Raw genomic sequence first — 19,548 nt, 5'->3', positions numbered from 1 at the left:
ATATATGTATGTCAATGATGATGTTAAAGGGAACACTTCAGGCTGTGGGATAAAGTATATATGTATGTCAATGATGATGTTAAAGGGAACACTTAAGGCTGTGGGATAAAGTATATGTATGTGAATAATGATGTTAAAGGGAACACTTAAGGCTGTGATATAAAGTATATGTATGTCAATGATGATGTTAAAGGGAACACTTAAGGCTGTGATATAAAGTATATGTATGTCAATGATGATGTTAAAGGGAACACTTCAGGCTGTGGGATAAAGTATATATATGCCAATGATGATGTTAAAGGGAACACTTAAGGCTGTGATATAAAGTATATGTATGTCAATGATGATGTTAAAGGGAACACTTCAGGCTGTGGGATAAAGTATATATATGTCAATGATGATGTTAAAGGGAACACTTAAGGCTGTGGGATAAAGTATATATATGTCAATGATAATGTTAAAGGGAACACTTCAGGCTGTGGGATAAAGTATTTATATGTCTATGATGATGTTAAAGGGAACACTTCAGGCTGTGGGATAAAGTATATATATGTATGTCAATGATGATGTTAAAGGGAACACTTAAGGCAGTGGGATAAAGTATATGTATGTCAATGATGATGTTAAATGGAACACTTCAGGCTGTGGGATAAAGTATATATGTATGTCTATGATGATGTTAAAGGGAACACTTCATACTGTGGGATAAAGTATATATTATATGTCAATGATAATGTTAAAGGGAACACTTCAGACTGGGGGATAAAGTATATATATGCCAATGATGATGTTAAAGGGAACGCTTCATGCTGTGGGATAAAGTATATGTATGTCAATGATGAGGTTAAAGGGAACACTTAAGGCAGTGGGATAAAGAATATGAATGTCAATGATGATGTTAAAGAGAACCCTTCAGGCTGTGGGATTAAGTATAGATGTATGTCAATGATGATGTTAGAGGGAACACTTCAGGCTGTGTTATAAAGTATATATATGTCAATGCTGATGTTAAAGGGAGCACTTAAGGCTGTGGGATAAAATATATGTGTGTCAATGATCATGTTAAAGGGAACACTTCAGACTGTGGGATAAAGGATATATATGTCAATGATGATGATGTTAAAGGGAACACATCAGGCTGTGGGATAAAATATATTTATTTCAATGATGATGTTAAAGGCAACACTTAATGAATGTCTGCCATCCTCTCATAGAGACCCAACCTCTCTAACTGATTCTGAAATTCTGCCAAGAACATGACCAACCAGGCGTGATGTGAAATACTTGTATGTTTATTTAGTTATGGTCCATTTGCTTTGTATCTTCATGGAATCATTCATGTCTGTGAAGTTCCTGGAACTGATTGATATGTATGTCAATGATGAGGTTAAAGGGAACACTTAAGGCAGTGGGATAAAGAATATGAATGTCAATGATGATGTTAAAGTGAACACTTCAGGCTGTGAGATAAAGTATATATGTATGTCTATGATGATGTTAAAGGGAACACTGAATGAATGTCTGCCATCCTCTGTTAAAGGGAACACTTAATGAATGTCTGCCATCCTCTCATAGAGACCCAACCTCTCTAACTGATTCTGAAATTCTGCCAAGAACATGACCAACCAGGCGTGATGTGAAATACTTGTATGCTTATTTAGTTATGGTCCATTTGCTTTGTATCTTCATGGAATCATTCATGTCTGTGAAGTTCCTGGAACTGATTGATATGTATGTCAATGATGAGGTTAAAGGGAACACTTAAGGTTGTGGGATAAAGTATATATTATATGTCAATGATAATGTTAAAGGGAACACTTCAGGATGTGGGATAAAGTATATATGTATGTCTATGATAATGTTATAGGGAACACTTAAGGCTGTGGGATCAAGTATATATATGTCAATGACGATGTTAAAGGGAACACTTCAGGCTGTGTTATAAAGTATATATATGTCAATGACGATGTTAAAGGGAACACTTCAGGCTGTGAGATAAAGTATATGTATGTAAATGATGATGTTACAGGGAACACTTCAGGCTGTTGGATAAAGTATATGTCAATGATGATGTTAAGGGGGCCTCTTCAGGCTGTGGGATAAAGTATATGTATGTAAATGATGATGTTAAAGTGAACACTTCAGGCTGTGAGATAAAGTATATGTATGTAAATGATGATGTTAAAGTGAACACTTCAGGCTGTGAGATAAAGTATATATATGTCTATGATGATGTTAAAGGGAACGCTTCATGCTGTGGGATAAAGTATATGTATGTGAATAATGATGTTAAAGGGAACACTTCAGGCTGTGTTATAAAGTATATATATGTCAATGATGATGTTAAAGGGAACACTTAATGAATGTCTGCCATCCTCTCATAGAGAACCAACATCTCTAACTGATTCTGAAATTCTGCCAAGAACATGACCAACCAGGCGTGATGTGAAATACTTGTATGTTTATTTAGTTATGGTCCATTTGCTTTGTATCTTCATGGAATCATTCATGTCTGTGAAGTTCCTGGAACTGATTGAATCATTTCAATTTGATTAAAAGAAATAATACACTATCTATAAAGCTAGACTGCAGGCTGATTTCCATTTACTCTGGGTTGAACTGAAGGAGCTAGACTATACAGTGATTTGTCAGGTTCTGTTCACAGGCTGCCTGCCACTGATCACTTTAATTATCATTGTCTGAATTGATTTCCTGGATTCCGTCAACGATTTCAGGGATTGATGACAGAGAAACTGTCAAACAGAAAATGAAGGATATTCACAATAGCTGACAGTTGAAATGTCTTCTGGTAATTCATGAGAAAATGAAAAGTTAGATAAAGGATCAATATTACCTCACACACATTATTTATAGGTAAATGAAAACATAATCAATTCCACGCCACACCACAGTGTTTGATGTACTACTGCTCAGAGAAGTTGTGTATTCTAATGTGTTTTTATACTGGAAACCAATTTTTCATGATTAAATATCATAGAGAAAAAAATCTTGTATAAGTTTTGTATATTTTTTTTAAAGTTCCTATATCCAAAGAGTGTGTGTTAGCATAAGAATATACCAATATTTAATTTTCATTATCTCAAAATCTATAGAATTTAAAAAAAAAGTTGTTAAGGCAAACAAGTGGTTTTTTGTTTGTTATATCAGATCATTGTTTTAGAGCTGATTTTATGTAACAGGTTGTAATATTAATGTCTGTAATTGATCATGAAGACTCAATTCTTTTACAACTGAATGTATCAGAATTTTGAAACAGGTGTTGTGATAGATTGTTTTCTACAATTTTATGACTAGAATTTTGAGCTTGTTTGATGATTTCGGGTGTCGGTTAAGTTTCACTGGTGTACGTATGATAGCTATATATAACTATTGCTGGGGAAGGTGTTTATAGTGTAGACTGCTGCCAGATCTGATCAGTAGCACAAAAGCCGCTAAAATTAGAATGAAGCTAAAATTAGTACACTTACAGTATTGTCAATTGCAGTCATAGATCCGCAAGTTGATTTGTTCAACTTATTTCCATATGACTTTTGAGTGTGTAGAAACCCCCCCCCCCCAAAAAAAACCCCCCAAACCAAACAAACAAAATCATTTCGAGTGAATATATGTCAATTTAATTAAAATGAAACCATTGTAACTGAAATCCAGTGAATCTTCATTGGTACTTAAACATTAGTACCATTAGTTTGTTCTATATATTCCTTTTATACTTATAACAGTATTTGTAAACTGTAAATAGTAATAAGATATGTAAACAAAATCAGTTTTTAACTGCCGGAACCTTTCATGTTTAAACTAAATTTCCTGTGACCGATATTGATTTTAAAACTTAAACAAAATGCACATGTTCTTTGCCCTTGGCTGTTTTATTTAATTATATAAAATGGTAAGGAACAGTCTTTACAAATCATCAGGAAATGTTTCTGGAATTGTTTTACAATAAAAGCACAAATACGGCTTTTATACTGAATCATTGAGGTTGTACCTCCAATGTTCATGGTCCTGTTTGCTGTTTTCTAGTATAGCCTTTAAAGTACATGTATAGGCAAACCTTATCTGTGCATTGTTAATGTAAAAAATAACTGTTGACAGGTCTGCTGGATACAGTTTTAGAACAATTGTTTATCAGGACCCAGCCAGTTGAAGAGCTTTTCCACAGTAAATGAATATTTACTGCTTAGGAAAGTTGTTTGTTGTGTGGATTTGTAGACAGAATTCCTGTCTGATGAAGGATGTTTTATGGTACTTTCCTCGAACCTAAACATCGTGCAGCTTAGAAGATCTGTAGGTATAACCAGCCTACCTATAGATGTGTATAAGATAACACACACCTGCTGATCAGCTAGCTAGGCCCAGTTGCTATTCTTACTTCATAGGAATGTTACTTTCTGACGCAAAGCAATTTTTATTTAGTCTTCGAAGGGATCAAGAGTATCCTTAATTGGTGCAAATTTGCAAAATATGCAGATCGGTTGGGTAAAATGAGAAAGTGCATTTTGCTTGGTAAGCGATTTTCAAGATGTAACATATTTTCTGTTGCCTCTTCATTATTAGTTGTTAATTGTTTAAGTTAAACAAAACTGCAGTCTAACTTAACTAGCATATAGTTAACCTCTTATATAACATAACCTTATATAACTCCCAATATGTTGAACCCCAAAAAGTAGTGCTTTTGCAGTTTGTACTTAAATTTACTGTATATGTCAAGATATTTTAAAGAAAAGAACATTTCTCGTGGTGGTTTTCTAATTTGTAAACATTATTTGCATCTTTTTCAATAACAATAACTACAGTTTAAAAGTAGGCTTTGTGTTGATGAAATAAAACATTTCTACAGGATTACAATCTGTACACCCATGCATGTAGCTGTTAAAGGTGTCAGTTGATGAGGAGCTTAGTCACACCTAGTTATAAGACCATTAAAAGTTCTCGCACTTCTTCGACATGACAGAACTCTGCGGCATTATAATGGAAGGATGGAAACATAGTGAAGACTGCCATTGTCAGACAAAAAGCTTCCTCTACAAAATCTGGTGATGATGATGATGAAGCTCTTACAAAATGGAAATTAAAACATTGCAGCTGTTTTAGTGTAAACTGTTGCCGGTTCCCCTCCCCACTCCTCTCACCTCCATCATAATTTAGGAATTTTCTATGTTAGGTGGGTCAGGAAAAATGTTTGCACACTGCACCAATATTTTGTTGGTGGAGTTTTGCACACCGCCCGCTTATTTTATAACCTATACTGCCTACAGTAAGTCTAGTGTTGGTACTAATTTAGAGGTATTATTGAATCAGAAAGCTATAGGCCCCATCCTCTGTGCACTCCTTTAGCAGCTGAAGCAGGGACTTAGTCTAGTGGTGTATTACTATATTTCCTTATTCCTTTCTGGTAAGTGAATGCAAGCATGACAATTTTAGGTGATAACATTCAAAACATGTTTTGCAAAATGATTTTTTTTTTCGTATATTTTTTAAGAAATATAGAAAACTTCTCACACAAACTTGAAAGTATATGTAAGTTTTAATAGCTTTTAAGAAACCTTTAAGAGGCTCTATGCAAACATGTGTTTCAAATAGAAGTAAATAAAGAGGTAGCCCAAATTTCACCTATTGAGGCATTATTGGAGGTACTTTAATTACTGTTATGAAAATAAGAAATTATGTTTCTAATTTTAAGTAGGACATACATATCTGCTTGAAGACATAAATTATAATTAATATTTTTTTTAATAATTGAGTTAGGGAAGTTAGGTATTTGTGTCTAACTTTGAATATGATTTTCTCTTAATTACTCTCGCAATATGTGAAAAATCCTATGTGAATTCAGTAGGAAATTGTTGTGGAAGTATTGTTGAAGTTGTACAAGATGGTTGGTGTTGCCTCAGGGGTTGGATTGGTGTGAGATGGTTGGAGTTGTCTCAGGAGTTGGAGTGGTGTGAGATGGTTGGTGTTCTCTGAGATATCTGCATGAGCTATATGAAGTTGTCTGAAATTTATGGATTGTCTTTAGTGTTTTGAATCAAGTATTATTTGACTTGGTGTATGCTGTGATGCAATGCATTTCCACCAGGGACAATTCACAATTAGCTCAGTGTATGATACAGGAATGCATGAAATGACAAAAAGTGTTACAAAAAAACATCTTCATGGTTATCGAATCATCACTTACTCGGGGAGAAATAGATTGTGCTGTTGACAGAGATTGACAAACACAACTCATCTGTGTTGTTATCCTGCCTTCCATTAGTACAGTAGAAGTGTTATACAGATGAGACATCAATTTATGTGTATGCAGAAATAATGAGAAGGTTTTTTTCTACTAAATTACTGTTGCCATAGTGTGGCTCCAGACATCCAGGGTTTTGCAGTAGTGTAAACAGTCTGTACTTATTGCAATGGTTTCACCAATTATCTAAATGATCAGAGGCTCGGGAGAGGAGTTTTAGTATTTTGTTATGGTAACCTGTGTCAGGTAACAACTGTGTACTGTAACTCCTTAGGAACAGTAACCACTGTTAGAATGCTTACCCCAGACCTGATTATAACTGGTCATAAACATTATTTGAATGGTTTATGATCCCTGTAACATTTGTTGCTGTACAAACTGGAAACTGTATATACTACTAAACTTATGATGAACCAGTATGTTGAAATTATGGTTGTATTTCAAGACAGCAGAGGATTCTCTGCAGAATATTGACTCTTTAAACTAATATAAAGTATTGCAATGTAGATTGAAAAGATAATAATGTGATTATAAACAAGATTGAGAGACAAACCAGCCAAATAGTGTAGTAAATTGGTGGGAACCACCAGGATTTGTCAGACTGTATCTGGCTGATAGGATGAGAAGGTCAAGGTCAGATCACCCAGTTTACAGCAGCAAGAAATATCAGGAGATAAATGCATGCAGTGATGTGACAAAATTATACTTGTGCATTCACATAGACATGTATACACTTATCGTATTATAGTAATCACATCTGATTATCATGTCCCTGTTATGTGTTGCGGTTATTGTCAGATGGCGGCCATGACAGCTCTGGTGTGGTTTTGTTGACAGGCTAAGAACTGTCAATGTTGTACATGTTTAGATCTAAACATAGGGAAAATTAGCACCAAACTTGTAATGGAGAGTGAATATTTGATAATGGCTTCTCTGTAAAGTTCAAATAGAGAAATTGTCAGCTACATGATGTGGTTTGATATTTGGTCAGGTTCACTTGAATCGAAGAATGCTTAACATCAAAACATCAAAATTCAGTATTAGGTCTGATAAATAAGTTTTCAATCTTGAGCGGCACAGATTCTGTACCATGTGCAAAAATTACCATCCAATGTGTTGGACCTCTCACCAGTGTCTGAAATGGCAAACCTGCATAAAATTATTGATTGCATATACCCACTGTCAATTCAATTATATGTTTGTATGTGGAATAAAATTTTAAAACACTGTTTGAGAGATAATTTTGAGAAGGTTGCCATTTAAAAAAAACCCAAGAAATTCTGATGTTGAATGTTTGGCAACAAAATATGGCAGGCGCCTCATTGTCTAGTGTTGATTTGATCGGTAGTGGTAACAGTATTCCTCTAGAAATTTCAGTCACTTACACAGAAATAAAACTGTTGCAATATACACCATAGATCCAGATATCAGTGTTGGTCAAAAATCTATTCCTAATGCCCTGGACGAGTTTATTAGATGTAGGAATATAATGGTGGTGATTTTCTGTAGAATGTGTAGAACGGGCAGACAGAGTGTTTGGGGCAGTCATTTCTACCAGTCAGGCTGGAACCGTGATATATACAGATTAAATTGTTATTCACTGCAGACATTTCAGTGCCAACAAACTAATAAACAATATCCATTCAAAATCTGGTACTGTGTTACACATATTGTTCAAATTTGAGGAATATATCATTTGGAAATATTCACTAAATTCACAATGGATATGATAAAAGTTTTGAAAATAGTTTAGTTTCTTCCAAATAAAAATATGTCTGGTATGTGAAACTTTTGCTGATAGGAATTGAATGAGTTAGGGATTGAAAAAAGATATGGTAGAAAACCTGAAATATTATTACAGCATGTGACGAAATTGAGTTATCATAGGTCTATGTGTACATAATGCATGTCTGTAGTGTTAATGTGATCAGATTCCTCATGGACATTAGGATGAAAGATAAACAAACACACATAGGCCCTTCATCATCAAGTTATTATATGTGTTAGAATTTTTATATCACCATGGTGTAAATTCTTTCTTCATAATTGAAAATTTGGCATATGATGGATCCCCCAACCCTTCAAGGTGACAGCCAGACCCTGTAACATCCATAGTAACAGATTGCCAGTGACCAGCTGATAGCTCAGTGGGTTCCTAATGGTGTTCAACTAGAATGTGAAGGTCTTAGATTCAAATTCTGCTCTGGCTGTTGTGTTTTCCCATTTCTGTTACATTTGGCAAATATTCCGACTAACCATACCTATGAATGGTAGTACATTTGTATTGTTTTTTTTGTCTCTATAGGTTGGAAGACTTAACATTTCTCTACATTAGGAATGTCGTGAACTTAGCATTAATCTAATTACATAGGTATTCTAAATGCCTGATAGCTAGTTACGGCCTAATATATTCAAAAGATTCAAGTGTGACGCTATTGGTCGATGTCCTGACAGACATGTGTACTATTCTGTTGGTATTATAATGAGATTTTATTGTTGAATTTCCTTACAGATTTGTGAAGGACTGCAGTTCAATTCTACTGAAGTTTATCGAAAAGCACTCTGGGTGTCGTCATTTTTCTGCCCCCACCATTTCATATGGGATAGGGGAAGATGAAGTGCTTATCCATGTCTGTTCTGTCCCGTCCCATCACAATTTATTGTCACGTCTCTACCAGCTTTATTTCTTAACAGATTTTATTCAAGTTTATTTGAATGGAAAGTATGAGAATATCTTTTGTATAACAGAGTCAAAGGTCATTGCCAAGGTCACTGTTGCTATTTTGTCAACAAAATTCATTATCGTCAGTCTATCAACGTTATTTTTCTGCAGATTTTTATCCTACCTTATACAAAGGTTAAGTAAGTAAATTTCTGGGATTAATTTATATTACAGTGTCCAAGCTTAGGTCAATGTCAAGGTCACTGGTGCTATTTGTGCATGCATATCGACCGACCAACTTAAGCTAATTTTACAGGGCCAAGAGGGCATTCTCGTCCTACAGTTGTTTTCCAGCTTCATGCAAGGCTGATTTATTGAATCAATCTTGAATTGCTGAATTGGAGTTTTGAAATTTTTATCATTAAACTTTAAATGAAATTTTGCTAGCAAGGTTAAAAGGGTATCTGTGTTTTGGGAACACCTAAAGGTTTGGACAGAATTATTAGGATATTATTTTACTGTAGATTTTCTAAGCAGCTATCATTATCTATTTTGAACAAAAAATGCTTTGAAATGATAAATGATCTTGTTATAGGTTTTGAGAAACTCTATGTTTTGTGAGATTATCTATTGGTTTCAAGAGTCTGTTGGATTACACATGTGTGCCTGATTGCATGTCTATGTTTGGTAGCTTCTGCTCCAGATCAGAGGGAGGCTTGTGATGAGAGGGATCTTTGTGTGGTATGCATGTTTGTGTAGGGTACTCAGAGATACGATCAGATGTAATAGCTAGTACGTAAACATGGAAGGCTCAATGATCAGACGTAGGCTGGAAGGGTCATTACAACCTTTTGGCGGCGTTTCAATTTCTTTAAAAAATACCAATTTTCTTCCAATACCTTTCTGCTATTTTACTTGGTGTATTTTGCTGTATGTCATGTATTTCATGTTATGCAAGAATTTGTTACGTACTTGTCTTGCACCAGACTGACTTTAAAGAAACAGCAGGCATGTTTTGTTTTGGAAGGAAGAATTGTTTTCAAGTTGGTTTCCAAATCAGTTTCCACAGTTCCTTGTGAGTTACTCTGAGCATCAATCAAATGTTGTCTCGTCAGAGTTTTTCGTGAACTCATAATTAAATCCTGCAGCCATCTGATAGCAGGAAGAAAGGTTTATTATGACTGGTGGTTCTGTTTTATCTCTTATTAGTACATTAAGTGACAGGACAAAATGACAGTTAGAAGATTTGTTTGTATGAGTGGTTTACTGTCCACTTCATCACCAAGTAGATGTCCAGCAGACAAACATTTAGAAGATGTACATATCATATTGCTATGATTGAAAAATATTTTTTTCACATTTATATTAAAAAGAAATTTCTATTTTGTATTTTGTAGTTGATATTTTCTGGGGAATATACGAAGGCCATGGAGCAGAACTACCACAAAGATCACCTGGCTTGCCATAACTGTGATAAGAAGCTGATTGCTTGTCGCTACATCCTCAAAGAGGAGAACCCCTACTGCATCCCCTGTTACCAGGAGCAGTTCGCTCACAACTGTGAGGAGTGCAAGAAGCCCATTGGTCCTGACTACAAGGTCAGTCATAGTTGTACTTTCTCATAATGTATGTAATTAGTGGACGGGTCGGCTGAGTGGTTAACACTCTGGCCTTCCACGCAGCCCGCCGGGGTTCGTCGTCCCCGAAGTCGTCGTACGCATGGATATTCAGAGAAAGTGTTTTTCTCCTGCCCACACAACTCCAACAACCCAGGTGGAGTATAAATTGGTCTGGGGTGGATGTTGTGGTTTTTGTGCTGTAGCATTCAAATGAGATGCACGGTCCCACTACAAACAGAACACATTACATATCCAGCACACACACATAGGGAGATATTAGCCAGGTGACATAGGACTAGTAGTTAGCGCCTGATAAGGCAGCTCCTGCAAATTCCTCAAAATTGTATTGATTAATGTATATGCTAATTGTATTAATTGTATTAAATTGTATATATATGTACTGTAAAGCGCTTTAGAGTGGCTTATGTCAGCTAGATCATAAGGGCCCTATATCAAATGTTGTGTATCATTATAGTGACAAGTTGTTCTGCTCATGTTTTTGGACCACGGAAATTACTGATAATAACATGGTCCATACATTGGAGAAAAGCAAAGGAGATGCACTGAAACTTCAAGAATTATCGTGTCATAATATTTTTCGTGAAATTTATTCCCCGTGTAGGAACAATTTATGAATATATCTTAATGAAAATATTTCAGTTTTTTCAGTCAAAATTATAACCATATTTTCACGTCAGAGCTTGATAAATGCCGATCTTGTAAATTCCATCATCTGGAAAACAGGAAAGCGAAGGTTAAAAGTACAAAGTATGGTTAGGTCAAAGAGCTAGAGAGTCGAGAGAACAGAACTCCTTTTCATGTATAAACAAGATAAAATGCTTATTTCACGGATCTTGGAAACAACAACAACTTCATCACTCCTGCTCCATGTTGCTGGCCTCCTCCCAAACCTAAGTCTGAGGCCTATTGACGCACATTCTGTACAAACAAACGCAGCATTTTTTGTGTAAATAAAGATAATTAAGGAAATATGTAAGTGTATATTTTGGGTAATACCAAGAATTGAACCAGTCTGACGAGAGAGTTCTACACTGTGGAGCTGTGCGTGTAATAATGATCTCCACTAAGGTCGAGTTAGAATCAGTTCTCCTCTCTACAGATCTGACATATCAAATCTCCGTAGCTACAATCAGCTTTATGTTGTTTTACTGTGAGGGAAATGTTCTTCTGAAATCTCATTGAAGTGTCGACCACTTTAGCAATTTACTCTATGGATGATCCTGATACAGTAGTACTAGCAATATATAGAATCAATATACCTACTGGAAATGTGTTGTTGTTTCCATTATGTTGTTTGAAATATTCAGTGGATGTATTTTATATGTAGACCAGTGTAGCTGGTGGTTGAATGCTGCAGACAGAATCCATTGCTTTGTCAGCATATGTTACACAAAAGGTGCTAGAAAGTTTCAAACAATAGTATAAGTGTCCTGACTAACAAGGTTCTGCTATAAAAGATAAACCGACGTGTCAAGACTAACAAGGTTCTATTGCACATGCAATTAAAAGTGGCCAGACTTACAAGGTTCTACTGTACACACAAACCAAAGTGTCCAGACTAACAAGGTTCTACTGTACACACAAACCAAAGTGTCCAGACTAACAAGGTTCTACTGTACACACAAACCAAAGTGTCCAGACTAACAAGGTTCTACTGTACACACAAACCAAAGTGTCCAGACTAACAAGGTTCTACTGTACACACAAACCAAAGTGTCCAGACTAACAAGGTTCTACTATACACACAAACCAAAGTGTTCAGACTAACAAGTTCTACTGTACACATAAACCAAAGTGTTCAGACTAACAGGTTCTACTGTACATGCAATTAAACCAAAGTGTGCTGACTTACAAGGTTCTACTATACACACAAACCAAAGTGTCCTGACTAACAAGGTCCTACTGTACACACAAGCAATAGTGCAGTTATCATTCTGTGCCCCAATCTATGACAGTATATTATGTTAGGGGCTCTATGGTTCCCACAGGCTAGATTGATACAGCCATCTGCAGCATTCATATTGGTTTCAGGAAACAAAACTGTAAACAGTAAACTGTTTGCTGCAGTTTAACTTTGTCAATGTTAAACCTCCTTAGCGAAGCTAAACCTGGCAATAGTTGATTGCAGGACTTGACGGGAATGACGGGTTTCTGTCTGTGCTTTTACAAATGGTAAAGTACAAGTTTTGTTCAAAACTGATTAGGGTGGTATTTCCATCGAGCAAATATGTATTTTACCACTGATGGCTAATTATTTTATTGCTGACGGCCAATTCCTTCATTAGACAACTTAGCTATACTATGCGTGTGTTATCTAAGAAAATTCCTGATCTAGATAAGATGATAATTCTATACAATAGTAGAAAGACAGCTATGCTGAAGTTTGGATTGGTCCAACAATGACCAGATGTGTGGTCAGTTGATTATGTTACTAAAACAGTTTTGTAGAGTGCAGCACCTATGGAATATTCTTATTCTGACCTTTCCTTGATTGTCTCCTGATCGCCATGGAAATCAAGCCATTACATCTGCTCAATAACAAAATCTGCTGGGGTCTCTGCAAATGGCAGCTCAGTCGGGGATATTAAGGCCCAGCCGACGATGCCAGCAGTGTTTTGTGACGTCAAAGGCAAGTTCTGGTTTCCGTACAAAAATATCTGCAATATCTGGCCATCTTAATAATATCAAAAGATTGCCTCAAGGTGTAAATAATTTCCCAGTGGAGTTCAGCTTTCAGATGAACATAATGATATAGACAGACTTGTTCGTCCATTTGCACAGATAAAATTGACGAAAAATCTCCATGAATCACTAGTGTGTTTCCTAAAATCTCCATGATTTACTTGTGTGCTTCCTAAAATCTCCATGATTTACTTGTGTGCTTCCTAAAATCTCCATGATTTACTAGTGTGTTTCCTAAAATCTCCATGATTGACTAGTGTGTTTCCTAAAATTCCATGATTTACTTGTGTGCTTCCTAAAATCTCAATGATTTACTAGTGTGTTTCCTAAAATCTCCATGACTTACTAGTGTGTTTCCTAAAATCTCCATAATTTACTAGTGTGTTTCCTAAAATCTCCATGATTTACTAGTGTGCTTCCTAAAATCTCCATGATTCACTATTGTGTTTCCTATATACTATTAAAGTGGAAATTTTTGTGGAGTGGAAGGGCTCAAATTGTTCTTGTTGAGTAAATCAGCATGAAACTATCTGCATGCAAATATGTATTTATAGATATATAGATTTGAGAAACCTTGCCAACATTTCCACACTGCGATCAGTTTAAGGAGTCACAACACCAACATTTCCACACTGCGATCAGTTTAAGGAGTCACAACACCAACATTTCCACACTGCGATCAGTTTAAGGAGTCACAACACCAACATTTCCACACTGCGATCAGTTTAAGGAGTCACAACACCAACATTTCCACACTGCGATCAGTTTAAGGAGTCACAACACCAACATTTCCACACTGCGATCAGTTTAAGGAGTCACAACACCAACATTTCCACACTGCGATCAGTTTAAGGAGTCACAACACCAACATTTCCACACTGCGATCAGTTTAAGGAGTCACAACACCAACATTTCCACACTGCGATCAGTTTAAGGAGTCACAACACCAACATTTCCACACTGCGATCAGTTTAAGGAGTCACAACACCAACATTCCCACAAGCTAGAACTTTCACTTTGTCAGTAATCTGATTTTGTGTAATCTCTATTGTGTTGGGCTGCTTCGTTTTGTAACCCAAGGCACTTGATATTTTGTGTGGAGGTGTTTTCTATATATATATAAATCACTCAACCAGTTAACATTAAATGGGTTATAAGGAAATATATGGTGTACAACCATTAACTCATTCCCCCCTGAAGCCACATTTGAACTCTTCCAATTCAAAGGTTGGAATAGTTCATTATGAAATTTCAGGGGTGAATGAGTTAACAAATAGCCAAAATCTTGAACTCATGACTCTTTGATTTTCTGTGGCTCTATGTAGCACTGCCAACAAATCTGCTCCGGTTTAGTATGGCCCAGCTAGCATATGAACGTATCTGTTAATTGACTGATCCACAGAAAAAAAAAGATATTAAGTAATTATCTGAAATCTGGATCGTAACTTACTACTCAGGTTCGCTGGGGTTAGTCATTATGCCAATTCGGGGTTCATCTGTGGGCTTCCTGAAGACAGTCCAAGTTGGTCACTCGACAGGCTAGTATGTATTGGTCAATGGGTAAAATGTGGCCAAACTTGCAATCTGTTCATGGAGGGGTCAGACTTTGTCCCTGGTACCACTGTATCCTGGTGTCAACCCCAGGTCAGTAGAAGGATGACTGCTGGTATATAATTGTTGGGCACCCACGCTGACCAGTAACAACACTGGGGCCTGAACTTTCACAAGTCTGTGGAACATTGACTATATTCATTAGCTATGTTTGAAGTCAATGATCACGATATGCCAATGGAAAATACCTGTTCTGGCCAACATATATAGTTTAGGGTGCCAAATATCGTTGGTCAGTCTGTGGTAGCTCATAACATGCTTTAGTAACCTTAAAGTACTGGTCAGTTATAATGCAGAAAAGGAATGTTCTCTTTGGACAGGCTACAACATTTGACCATTGGGTTGTTAAAGATATTACACTGGCAATACCTGTACTAATGACTTGGTAGGTATATCCATGGCCTGCTGCCGAGCCTGCCTGTCATGTAGATATATCCATGGCCTGCTGCCGAGCCTGCTTGGCATGTAGATATATCCATGGCCTGCTTACTAGCCTGCCTGCCATGTAGATATACCCATGGCCTGCTGCCGAGCCTGCTTGGCATGTAGATATATCCATGGCCTGTCATGTAGATATATCCATGGCCTGCTGGCGAGCCTGCCTGTCATGTAGATATATACATGGCCTGCTGCCGAGCCTGCCTTTCATGTAGATATATCCATGGCCTGCTGCGGAGCCTGCCTGCCATGTAGATATATCCATGGCCCGCTGCCGAGCCTGCCTGTCATGTCGATATATCCATGGCCTGCTGCCGAGCCCGCCTGCCATGTAGATATATCCATGGCCTGCTGCCGAGCCTGCCATGTAGATTATAATATCCATGGCCTGCTGCCGAGCCTGCCTGTCATGTAGATATATCCATGGCCTGCTGCCGAGCCTGCCTGCCATGTAGGTGTATCCTATATGCTGCAAAAATGCTACAATTGGTATTCCTGTAAAATGTTATTCTCATGCAATTTCTTCAAAACTAAATCAAGTTGGAAACAATGGATGGAGGTCTAGCAGGAAAATCTATTAAGGAAATGAACACTCTCTCTGTCTTGTATGTATGCCATATAACATTAAGATACGCTCTACACGGTGGTCTTTTACTCACCAGTAGTATCTGAGAGACATTTTATTTAGTCACTTGTCGAGTTTGTCTTCTAGGATATATACTTGACCATTGGTTTTACGCTACAAGTTGGTTTAGTAAGGTCTAAAAGTCTAAGCTGGTCATTTTTTGTTACCCTGTCCTTGGCCATCCTATTTTCATGTTATTGGCTGCCCTATTATCAAACTACGGTTATCTTAACGCATTCACCCCTGAAATTTCAAAATGAACTATTCCAACCTTTGAATTGGAAGAGTTCAAATGTGTCTTCAGGGGTGAATGAGTTTATGACTTTGACCTTTGGCATCCTATTACCTTGACCTTTGTCTATACTGATGGTCATATTAACCATCACCTGGCTGTAAGGCCGGCTATTTTTAATCCAAGAGTCCTAATAATATGTGATTAGTATGGCTGGTTATTTCTGCATTCTTCCCTTATTTCCAAAAACTGCAATCAAGCAGTTACTATAGCATATGTGATGGTTTCCATAAATCTGATTTTTGGTTCAATTAAATGAAAGAATGTATTAAAGTAATGTGTCACACTCGACGTATGTTATTACATATACATGTATCACACCAGATGTCTTTACGTAATACTTATATCACACCAGATATAGGTTGTTACATAACATTATTTGTTGTAGCTTTTATATTAGATCCTCATTAATTAGAACATTGCTGGGAAAATGGCGGCAGTATTACAAGGTTTTACCCTGGCATAAAATTATATATGATGTTTAAAGCACATTATGCATTTTTACAGTTTATTCATATTTTCATTGTTTTTGGAATAAAACAAAGTGGGATTCAGCAATGCCACATCAGTGTATATTGATAGAAGATGAAGCTTGCCTGTAATCTGTTGAAAATAGACCATTTGACTACAATCAAGTTTACTGATAACTATCAGTGTGCTGTTGTGGTGTAAATAGGTGGAGAGGTGATAGACCTGGATGAGTAAGTGTGAGGCCCCCTCCCCCAGTCCACTCCTCCTCCCGTACACATTCCTGTCTGTTATCTGATGGAGATTCTGGCTGCTTTAGGGAATGCTTTGATAGACAGATATAGTGTGTGTGTCTACTCTTACTTCCTACTTCCTCAAACTGCAGCCTCTGTAACCTGATCCAGCCTGCTGCTTATCAGTGGGAGGCTGCTCCTCCGCGGGACGGTTATATTTAGGATTGGGGATCACTTCAATCAGATAAAATTAATGGCCTGGAATGTGGATTAAATGTCAAATTGTCAAAAAATTAAAACTCACTCATTGACGACAATTTGATGAAATTGATAATCCACGTGTCTTTAAATCCCATAAGAAATGTAAGATAATGCAGATATTTTTGTTAGATGATATTTAAATTGTAATACTGGGGTCTGCCTGTGGAGTACTTCAGCTATCTCAACTTAAACACTTAAAAGACACTTAATCATTATTATCCAGTTTGACATTATGATAATTAATACATATCATTCAAAGATCATACGTTTATATCATATAGACTTTCTGTTAAACTATTCTGGTTGTAATTATGATCATTATCATACCAAGCATTAACTTGTTCACCCCTGAAATTTCATAATGAACTGTTCCAACCTTTGATTTGGAAGAGTTAAAATGTGTCTTCAGGGGGGATGAGTTAAGTTGCAATCCCGGTTAACCGATATAACAGACAGAGTAAGGGGAAATGAAGAAGGTTCGAGGAAACCCACCGGGTAGTTAGGGAGGGGGGGTTCTGGATTGGATTATATTGGTTTCAGGTTCAGTTTATTAAGAAAATAAGCTTAATTAAGTACAGCTGTTATCATCTCAGGAATAGTTATAAATGATGCTGCGATAATTGTGAGCAACACTTACTCCAATTTTATGTTCAATTTAACAAAATGAGAAGCTGTAGCTATGGTACAAGATTTGTGCTGCTCAGAAATTGTAGCTTAAACTACCAGGCAATATTGATATAGATCACATGATTATCACGTTGGTGGTAAGTGTTACGTACCTAAATGTCTTATCACTAATTGTTTGGTCAGAATATAAACAAAAGAAATGAAGTCATTCACTCTCAGCTCTGACATGTAGATGTGGTTTAACATATGATAACCACAAAGACTTCAATATGATAGAACATGACTTTTTACTACATATGAAATTTTAGCCCTGCAGCTAATAAAGCCAGACTGAATTGAAAATGTTTAGACTCATTTTCAATTCTGATATGAGATAAAAGCTCATTTATGAAGCATATGTGGAGAACTGTACTGTATCACCCTTGTCATATCTCTAACATCCAATTGTGCTGTGACCGTCACTTCTAATCGACCAACAAGAGGTTTTATGTTTACTGGATGGTGGTTCTCCAAGTTTTCAGTAATTACACTATAGGTTTGGCTACCTAAAACACCACAAACACACCACAATACATCTCTCTTTCCACTGATAACATTTCCTACACAGGACGATCAGTTTCAGGGAGACAAATTGGTTTGAACATCAATTGATGATAATCAGGGAGGAAAGAGTAAGTGTTATTGGTCAGTAATGGAGATGTGGGAGTGGATTGCATGGCCGTGTTAGGATGGCCGACACTGCCTAATACTTCTATCATTATCTACATAACGAAGGGATGAGCTGACTCGATCCAAATCAACCGATACAGGGCTTTATCGTATTACAATGGTAATTAAAAAAACTAGCACATCAATGATTGAAAGTGGTATGTATTCATGTGTGGATTTTAGTGGTACATACACATGTACATGTACATATACATGTACACACAAATGTACACACACATGTACATACACATGTACATATACTCTTACATACACATGTACATACACTCTTACATACACATGTACATACACATGTACATACACATGTACACACACTCTTACATACACATGTACATACACTCTTACATACACATGTACATACACATGTACATACACATGTACATACACTCTTACATACACATGTACACACACATGTACATACTCTCTTACATACACATGTACACACACTCTTACATACACATGTACATACACATGTACACACACTCTTACATACACATTTACATACACATGTACATACACATGTACATACACTCTTAAAGACCTTCACTAAATGCCAACAGAATTAATGACAATCCTGTAGCACATTATTTTTCATGTTCAGACAATTGTTTACAAAAAAATGCAGTTCAAACCGATTGAAATAAAGGATTATTTTCAGGGAAACAAACGAAATATGCAGAGCATTTCAATATCCTCTCTCCAGATAAATTCTCTGTTGCTATTTCTGCCAATCAAAGATTAGATCTATAGCACATCGAATTTGAATCAACAGTTTTATTGTTATTATTCAATTTTTTGAAAGAATCTGGGAAATTTTCTTTCTTTCTTTCTTTTGTATCAAAATAAAATGGCTTGATGAAGACATGTAAACAGACTTTTCACTAGAAAAATTATATAAGCTTACATTATTATGTTACACTTTTCCAATAAGAGTACAGTTGCTGGTTTAGAGTGTGGGCAAGGGTTGCCTGGAGCTAACTTTAACAGCTGATAGTATCCATATCACAGACAGAATTCCTGGGGGGGGGGGGGG

The 19,548-nt window shown here is 36.5% G+C and overlaps 1 protein-coding gene across 2 annotated transcripts in view; it reads left to right on the top strand.

Moving 5' to 3' along the window:
- The window catches only part of LOC110458496 (four and a half LIM domains protein 2-like), a 131,472-nt gene that overhangs the window by 68,601 nt on the left and 43,323 nt on the right, over positions 1 to 19,548 (top strand). For both annotated transcript variants that reach the window (XM_021510217.1, XM_021510216.1), the window contains exon 4: positions 10,310 to 10,510. In XM_021510217.1, the coding sequence (XP_021365892.1) occupies positions 10,310 to 10,510 (201 nt within the window). The remainder of the gene's footprint in view (positions 1 to 10,309; positions 10,511 to 19,548) is intronic.

This window comes from Mizuhopecten yessoensis, unplaced genomic scaffold, assembly GCF_002113885.1.
Source record: "Mizuhopecten yessoensis strain PY_sf001 unplaced genomic scaffold, ASM211388v2 scaffold9621, whole genome shotgun sequence".
In the NCBI taxonomy this organism is placed as follows: Eukaryota; Metazoa; Mollusca; class Bivalvia; order Pectinida; family Pectinidae; genus Mizuhopecten; species Mizuhopecten yessoensis.
This window is presented reverse-complemented; position numbering and strand designations above follow the sequence as displayed.